At 33.3% G+C, this 9,192-nt stretch overlaps 1 protein-coding gene across 1 annotated transcript; it reads left to right on the plus strand.

Annotated features, from left to right (window-relative positions):
• The first annotated feature begins 1,022 nt into the window (after positions 1-1,022).
• Positions 1,023-5,228, plus strand: EMB2799 (NAD(P)-binding Rossmann-fold superfamily protein). The gene is made up of 8 exons (XM_039019958.2): positions 1,023-1,452; positions 1,536-1,648; positions 1,808-1,980; positions 2,729-2,822; positions 2,933-3,133; positions 4,081-4,166; positions 4,292-4,356; positions 4,833-5,228. Exons 1-8 carry the CDS (start codon positions 1,260-1,262, stop codon positions 4,937-4,939), a joined length of 1,032 nt encoding a protein of 343 aa, XP_038875886.1. The 5' UTR covers positions 1,023-1,259; the 3' UTR covers positions 4,940-5,228.
• Positions 5,229-9,192: the final 3,964 nt, after the last annotated feature.

Below are 9,192 nucleotides of genomic sequence, written 5' to 3' on the forward strand. Positions count from 1 at the left end.
CATGTTTATCAGTGATAGAAACTATCATCGAAAAGAAAATGGACTTATAAATGTTTGGGAAGGATAAGAAAGGGACCAAAAAGTGTACAGTAGCTATGATTGATAGAAGCTACTACTGATAGCATATTACTAGTAATAGAAGCTAATACTAATAGCATGTTATTGATGATAGAAGCTATCTGATAGCACATTATCGGTGATAGAAGCTACCCGATAGCACGTTATTGGTGATAAAAGCTATTACTGATAGCATGCTATCAATGATAGAGAACTATCATTATCATTGATAGCATGCTATCAGTGAGATCATTAATAGCATCTTATCAATGATGTTATCAGTGAAAAAAACTATCACTGATAACCACAATATGAGTGATATTAGTGATATTGATAAAACTTAGGTAATATCTATATATCGAGTTTCTTTCAAAGATGATAATCAATCATAGAAGTCTATCATTGATAACATTAAGTGTTAATATTTCAAGGTTGATTCTAATTGATGAAAGTCTATCAGTGATAGCGACTGATAAATGCTATTAATAACAGTCATGATAAAAGATTATTAGTGATAGCTACTGTGGTAATCAAAGTTGTTGGTCTTCTTTCAAATTTGATCACTATTTATAAATCTATCATTGATAGCAGCTGATAACCACTGATAGCCTTAAGTATTGATATTCAAGGTTGATTCCAATTGATAAAAGTGAATCAATGATAGCTATTGATAATTGATAGCAAATTAAAAGCTAATATTTCAAGATTGTATTAATTTTTCTCAAATTGAAAACTATCGTTGATAGCAGCTATCAGTGATAGCCACTGATAGCTGCTGTCAATGATAGCTTTTAATTTGAGAAAACTGAGAAGAAATGAGCAAAATAATGATTAGACATATATTTTTTTTATTATTTTAAGCTTGAATTGTATTTATGAATCTAGTCATTTTACAAACTTTTGAAGCTTCATGGTAGGCAAATATTCCATCCAATAACTAGGAGTGGCCTTCTCTTTATTTTCCCATGGGGGATGCGTTTATTTTTTATATTACATTAAATTAAAAAAAAATGAAAAAAAAAATCTCTCTTGGCAGTTGGCCCCCACAGTTTTGTTGCTTCTCTCTCCCACTGTCTTAGCCTCACATCTCCACCATTTATATTTTCCCCTTTTCCTTCTTCTTCTTCTTCTTCTTCTTCTTCTCTCTCAGGATCGACAGTACCGCAATTATCTTCTACCTCGAGGAGCACGCCTGAATTCGTATGGAAGCCATTACCTGCTTCTCTTCTTGCGGACCTCACACTCAACTTCCCCGCTTCTTCAACCCATCTTCCTACTTCTCCCACCACCTCACTTCCAGCAAACGCTCTAATTTCTATTCTAGACACCTCAATTACAGATTCTCCCCGCCTAAAATGGCTGCTCCTCTTCAAGTTTCTGCATTCTCCACCATTGGTCCCTCTCACTGCTTTTGAACTGGTAATTTCATTATACTTTTATACGAACATTGCGATTGATCTTTGGTTTTCGCAATGAAGGTGCGTCTGAGGAGAGATTGGAGACTTCCTCTTCGGGTATGACCGGAGCGCATGATTTGCTGATAATCGGACCAGGAGTTCTTGGCCGCTTAGTGGCGCAAAAATGGCGGGAGGTATTAATTGTTAATTAACAATTTGTTATTTGAGATATTGGTGGATTGTTGCTTTCGGCGTATTTGTTTTACTGTTACATTCGTGATGTCTAATTGATGATATAGCAGATTACATGAACGTATCGTAACAGAAGATTGTTGCTTGTGTGAATTGAGCAGGAACATCCGGGATGTGAAGTTCATGGGCAGACTTTCACAGTGGATCACCATGACGAGTTGATTCAGTTAGGGATTCAACCTTCTTTGAAGGGAGGTGATGCGACTCGTCGTTTTCCTTATGTCATTTTCTGTGCTCCTCCTTCTCGATCATCGGATTATCCCGGTGATGTCAGGTGATTAAGAAAAATGGAAAATTTGAGGGTACTTCTTTGTGTAATTCGTTGGAAATGCTTGACACGAATGATGTTTAATTTGATTTCTCTCTCAAATTTTATGAGTTTTCTCTTATTTTCTGGAAGGAGGAATAGCTTTATTCTCAGCAATTGACTCGAACTGATTCTCCATGCCAACTCTAAAGTTTGCTGAATACGACATCATTTTGTGTCCCTAAGCCTTTTATTTAAGTCAGTGTGCATAAAAGTTTCCAATTTTGTGTCTAATAGTTTTGATTTTTAAAAAATGTTGAACAGAGCTGGAATTATTAGATACAATTTAAAGACTCATTACACACTTATTTAGCTAATGTATTGATTAAAGTGTTAATTAGTTGAAGTCTGTCAATCAGTTTGCATAGATTAGTTAGGCAGCCGTTAGTTTTTTTATCTGTGAGCTGTCTTTATACACTTGAGGGATGTATCAGTATCAGAATATATTATGAGAGGAATTAAAACTATTTCTTCACTCTTAAACTTTAGGAACCTAGTAGACACAAAATCAAAAGTATCGAAACCTATGAGATATAACTCTCAAAGCTAATGACTAAATTTGTAGTTTAACTTTTATTTAATTTTGCTTTACAAGGTAATGCCTGTTCTTGAACCACAGCAGGGACACAAGTTCTACTTGTACTTCCCAAAAATCTCTGTTTAGTGTTTACCTTGTGTTCATCGTAAAAAGCATTTTGTCTTTTTGATCAATCAGGCTAGCTGGATCAAGTTGGAATGGAGAGGGTTCCTTTCTTTTTACTTCAAGTTCCGCACCATATGATTGCAATGACAATGGACCATGTGATGAGGTGGGTTTCACTTACTTACAGGTTACAATCAACCCAGATTTGCAGTCACCGGCTTTTCCTTTATATTGGAATGATGTTCAACAGAAGTTTTCTTTTGTTCATGGATACAGGACAGTCCAGTCGTACCAACTGGTAGGAGCCCTAGGACAGATGTCCTCCTAAAATCAGAAAAGATAGTAATCGAGTTTGGTGGCTGTGTACTTCGATTGGCTGGACTCTACAAAGCAGATAGAGGGGCACATTCTTATTGGTTACAGAAGGGGACAGTTGATGTGCGTCCTGATCACATCCTGAATCTTATTCATTATGAGGTCCGGAAATGGTCATTTTATTTCTAAATATTCTGCTTTGTAGACATAAGGTAATATAGAGTTTTCCTTCCCTCATTTCCTTTTGGCTCTCTCTGCGTTTATGATTAAATTCAATATTCAGATAGAAACCAAAAAATTAAGATTACATAGAAAGGTGAAAGGAGAAAGAATGGCTCCCTAAGTATTTGAGTTATTTGGAACCTCCAAGTATTCTCACTCGGATTCTAAACCAACTAAATTCTTGCGCACCTCCATCTCCTCCCACCCCCTCTATTAAGAGCCAACTTCTTGGCTAATTACTGATGATATTAGTTACTATCGTAATATTATTCCTAATTAATCTAATGACGTTTCTAACCTACTTCTGTTTGAGCGCCAGTGTTATGAATATGTTTTACCTTGCCTGTAAAGAGTTCTCCACTATTTCAAAAGTTTGTATTATGTGTGAATTTTAGTGAACATTCACGTGCTGATCAATTACATTTGCACCATACTGTATTTTTAATATATGATCTGAAAAGTTTATTGTATATAACATTGGTATTTAATATGATTTATCCATGTTCCACATACAGAAATATTCTGTATATATTGATGGTCTTACAAATGATTCTGAAATGTCTGGGAACTTCCTGTTCGCCATTGTTATTATTTTCTCTTGATGGTAAATTCAATTCACCTGAAATTGTGCCATTCATTCCTCATTTAGACCAAACAAAGTAATCAATTCGTTAATGCGCTAGTCATTTATTTCAATAACCGAATTTATTCTTTATTCCTGTTGCCACTTTTGGTTCCAGTCCATCTCCATGAGGGATGATGAAATTTATGTTGCTCTGTCACTATTCTTATGCAGTTTGTGCAGTTGGATCAGTCGTAATTTAAGAAATGGAAATAGCTGATTCTCTTATTCATCATGCACCTCTTGCTTGTGCCTTTATAAACAGGATGCTGCTTCCCTCTCGGTGGCTATTCTAAAGAAAAATCTTCGTGGACGGATTTTCTTGGGTTGTGATAATCATCCTTTGTCCAGGTTAATGCCTTCTTCTCCTGCTAGTTGAAGATAAATATCCCTATTCCTAATACGTACAAACTTTAGACTTAAAGTGAAAGCAGTGGAATCATAGAAATTTGATTAGAACTGCCTCTTGATTCCAGGCAAGAAATCATGGACTTGATGATGAAGAGTGGGAAATTCAGTAAAAAGTTCGAAGGCTTTACTGGTAATCCTTTCTGGGTCAAATGCTTATATGTCTCAGAAAAAAGACTACTTATCTTATCCATTATTTACCCTTCATGTATGTTGGATGATATAATATTAAATTTAACTTCACCCATCAGCTTAATCTTTTGGGTCAACCGGTGATTAACATAGTATCAGAGCAGGTGGTCCAGGAAGGTCTGCATTCAAACCCTTGCAATGTTATTTCCTCCCCAATTAGTATTCATTTTCACTTGTAGAGTCTTTCATATTTGAAGCCCACAAGTGAGGGGGAGTGTTGGATGATATAATATTAGATTTTCTTTCACCCATCAGATTAAGCTTTTGACTCAATCAGCGATCTAACAACTTATTTAATGTTGCAACCAATAATATTCATATGGTTTATGGTCATTTCTTTGCACCGTAGCTGCACTTCATCTTGTGATGCTCTGAAATCCATGATTACTAATTTAGATGAATGGCATGTATTTGCAGGAACCAAGGATCCTTTAGGAAAGAGATTGAACAACTTGAAAACTCGAGCAGAAATAGGCTGGGAACCAAAGTATCCGAGTTTTGGTCAGTTCCTTGAAACCATTTAACCAAATGCTGTTTGTGCTTTGATTGACAGCTATGAACTAAAAGACTAGCTTAAGAATCCAGTAGAGGAAGACAACACATCTAGCCTCGAGTTTCTGCATCTTCCTGACCTCCGTAACTTATTATCGAAGTTGCAAACGGATCGGTTATATTCGTAAATATGAGTTGATTGAAGCTTCTGATGACTGTATTTAGACATTTGATAGAGTATATTGAGTATTTGTAAAGAGAATTGATCACTGAAGAGCATGCATTCTGGCGGATAAAGCTCAACCTGAAGTTATTTTGTTATGGTGTACGCTTCTACTTCCTCATTTTCTTCTTTTGTGCGAACAACTAAACAATATTGCCATCAATCCTTTTCAATTACTTGTGAGCACTGGCCAGATGTGATCAACATCTTTTAAAGAAAAAAGATGACTTACAAAGTTCGTCCTCTTGCTTAGAAAATGCATTTGACATATTATCTTAATTTCTTTAGCAAATAAACTCGGGAGGACTACATGAATCATATTTATCCACCAAGAAACCAGGAGTTCGAATTTCTCATTACTTAAATGGTTGATTTTTTGGTCCTTAATCTCAAATTAATTCATTTTAATTAATTAATTAATTAATATTTTGATGGTAATAAATCCGATTTTATTTACTAACAATTTTAGTGTTTGGATGAGTTCATTGTGTAGAGCTCGAATTCATCCAAAATCGTCCATATAGAAGTTCAAATAAAAAAGTTATAGCCAAAATAAGGTTAACGAAAAAATACTCGGGTGATGACATGACAAGTTTATTTATCAAAATGGACTCAATTTATGAATGATATGTGGAGCAATGGAGAAGTGACAAATGGTGATTTTTTTTTTTTTTTTTTGTTGAATTTGACAAGAAAATGAATTTTGATTTTGTTTGGTTATATTTTTTTTAAAGGAAAAGAAATAGAAAACAAAATGAATTTAGTTTTGGTTTGTTTTAATTTGAGAAAATGAAAATGAATCTAAAAAGAAAAAAAGGAAAATTATTTTTTTATCTCTAGATTTTGGATCTAGTTTTTATTTGGTATTTAAGTTTCAAAATGTTACGCATTTAGTCATTAAGTTTTGAGTTTGGTTTAAATTTAGTCCCTAAGTTTCAAAATCTTACCATCCCTCGAGATTTGAATTTTATTTAATTTGATTCTTAAGTTTCAAGATTTTACATTTTAAACTCCAATTTTTCATTAAATACTCATGAATATCAATGGTTATTAGTTAATTTAAAATAATTATAAGGTGAAATTTTAAATTTAGTTTTAAACGTGATGGAAAATAGTGAAACTTAATTAATTATTATCATATTAGTTATTTTAAATTTGTACATTAACACTAAAGACAAAAAATTTAGAATCATATTAATTATTTAAAATTTATTAACATACATTAACATTAAAGACAAAAAGTAAATATTTAGTAAAAAATCGAGGTTGAAAGTGAAAGTCTTAAAATCTATGGACCAAATTGAAGCAAAACTCAAATATCAAAGGTAAAATTGTAACATTTTGAAATCTAAAGATTAAATTGAAATCAAATTCAAAATTTAAAGAATAAATGTATAATATTTTGAAACTTAAGGACCAAATAGAAACTAGACGCAAAACATAGGGACTAAAAAGGTATTTTTCCCAAAAAAAAAATTGTTATATATGTGTGTGTATGCGCAGTAGCGGTAAAGAAAAAAAAAAAAAATCTGGCAGTGTGCAATGACCGTTGTAGCAGCCTCGCACACATATATTTTAATTTTTTTATTTGATTTCTTTTCAAATCTCAACCGTTTAATTTTTTATTTACAAGATCCAATGGCTAAACTTAAAGGCTATTTCAACCCATCTTCTTTCCTAAATTTTAACAACAAATTTACATTATTTTTCAGTCCTCCGTAACTCCAAAACCACCCTTGTTATTTTCTCTCTAAGCTTCAATTTTTTCTTTTCATCTAATTCTTGAAAGATATTTTATGTATTGTGAGGATTAATTGGTTGTGAGCTAAAATTTGTAAATCCATTATTGTAGAGAGTTTGTTAAGTACGCTTCTTATTTTTTCAAACTATTGTAAGAGTTACTCTTGATTCCGAAAAAGTAATCATTGTAACGGTTTGATCTTCAACTGTGAAAATGATCGAGTTTGTTCTTGCGCCCGCAAAAAATAATGTTATAACAGTTCGATGGAAAGAGTCAAAGACTTCTAGTGAAGTAACCAAAGAAGCTTGGGAAGTGGATATAGATCAAGTTTGATGGAACCACTATAAAAATGGATATAGGCCGGTTGCGCCGAACCACTATAAAATTACCGATGTCAATTTCTATATCCTCCTTTTATTAAATTTTGCAATTAATTTATTAATAGATTTCATTGCATATAATTAATTGCTACAATTTATGCCAATTTGTTGATCTTTTTTAAGTGAAGGTATTTGCATAAAAATTCTTGTTTAAATTACTAATTAACAAAAATGTATTAATTTGTTCAATTGGACCACTTAGGAAAAAGTTTTCATTAAATTTAATAAATCCTATTCACCCACTGTTTAGGGTTGCCATACCGATCCTACCAGAACTAGAAAAAACTGGAGTACTAAAACACAAACTCAATAGTGGTGTTCTACTGTATTTGTCATTATATTTTTAAAAACTATTTTTAATTTATGGAAAATTGAAAAAAACGACCATGTGGGGGCTTGACTTTGTATTTACCTTTTTTAAAAAAACAAGTTTTTTTTACCCCTTGATGATGAAATTCTTTTATTGTACAATTACTCTTATACCCTCATTCATTAAATTTTCACTTTTAAATTCAACAACCAACCTACCAAATTAATTGTTATACAACCCACAACAAAAAGATTTTATTCACAAAAATTTTCTACCAAATTAATTGTTTTACAACACACAACTAACAAATTATATTCACAAAAAATTATCTTCACTAAATTATCTCGAAAACCAAAAGTTTCTCTTCAACCAAATCTTGTACTTCACGAAGTTGTGATTTTGTATACTCTGTAAGAAAGTATGTATTTCATTTTGTATTGAATAGTTTGATCATTTCTTTCATATTAGAATTCATTTGCTTGTATTGATGCTTGCTTGCTTGTTTCTTCTTTCTAATTCCCAGGACAGGCTTCATGGGATAGGTACTAGGTAGATGAATGAAGTTGTTGTTTGATTGATTAGAGGAGGGACATGGTGTGGGCCCGGCTGGGGGTATAGGGGTATGGAGATATGGGTCGACCATTTAATTTTTTTTTTGTTTAATTTCAAAGAAGTGTATTTAGAAATTAAAAAAAAAGGTGAAAAAAGAAAAGACAGAAAAACTTAACTTTTTTTTAAGATACCTAGCCAAGCTTCACGGGTCTTCACTGGGTACAATGGAAATGAGTTGAAATTACTCAGACGGGTTTCATGGGATAAGAACCGGGTAAAAAAATGGGGGTGCTATTTGACTGGGTTAGAGAAGGGACATAGTATGGGCCTAGCCTGGGTTATGAGGGTATGGGGCGACCCGACCGGGCCATGTGTTGGGAACATAGCCTAGTTTGAGGCCTGGTAGAGATAACCCTAGACCCAACTGAGGTACGGGATTTGGCACCACATGCTACATGCATGCATGAACATGACCGAGAATTGGTGTCTACATGCATGAACCCAACTAGAAATTGTGTGCATTTTTTTTTATGTTTTGCATGAACCCAGCTAGGATTGACGCCTATATACGTGAACTCGACTGGGAATTGAGTGTATTTTGCATACTTTACATAACACAAACTACTTAACAAAACAAACATATCAAACCAACTATAGAGTTTCATCACTTGAACCATTAATTACATAAAAGTTTACAAACTTCTAAAACAATGCTATATTTGCCCAAATTTGAATGGCATATTGTCTATGAAAATATGCCATCCTATCTTGTGTTATGGTGTCCATTTTGGATCAGATTACATTGTATTCGAAAAATTTACATGCGAACATACCACAATCATCACTCTCTTGCTGTTGAGGCATGAAAGCATCTTGACGTACACTCTATCGATCCACTAAAAGATTAAGTCCATTACTGCACTAGCAAGGAGCAAACGAAGAAAATATTTACACACTAATCTCATTTCACGTTCCAAGTTTGTATTCAAATGTATTGTAATCAATTAGTCGAACATGATTAATTCTCTAACCTAGAAATCCACACAAAGCAAGCATCCAGTGAATCCTAGAAAGGTTGA

This window comes from Benincasa hispida, chromosome 12 (assembly GCF_027475165.1).
Source record: "Benincasa hispida cultivar pf3 chromosome 12, pf3_genome.v1.1, whole genome shotgun sequence".
NCBI lineage: Eukaryota > Viridiplantae > Streptophyta > Magnoliopsida > Cucurbitales > Cucurbitaceae > Benincasa > Benincasa hispida.

Excerpts from the sequence above, each read along its gene's own strand:
- EMB2799 (XM_039019958.2), top strand. The coding sequence starts at position 1,260 with ATGGAAGCCATTACCTGCTTCTCTTCTTGCGGACCTCACACTCAACTT. Across the intron at positions 4,167-4,291 it reads GATAATCATCCTTTGTCCAG|GCAAGAAATCATGGACTTGA; the intron begins GTTAATGCCTTC and ends TCTTGATTCCAG. Across the intron at positions 4,357-4,832 it reads AAAGTTCGAAGGCTTTACTG|GAACCAAGGATCCTTTAGGA; the intron begins GTAATCCTTTCT and ends ATGTATTTGCAG.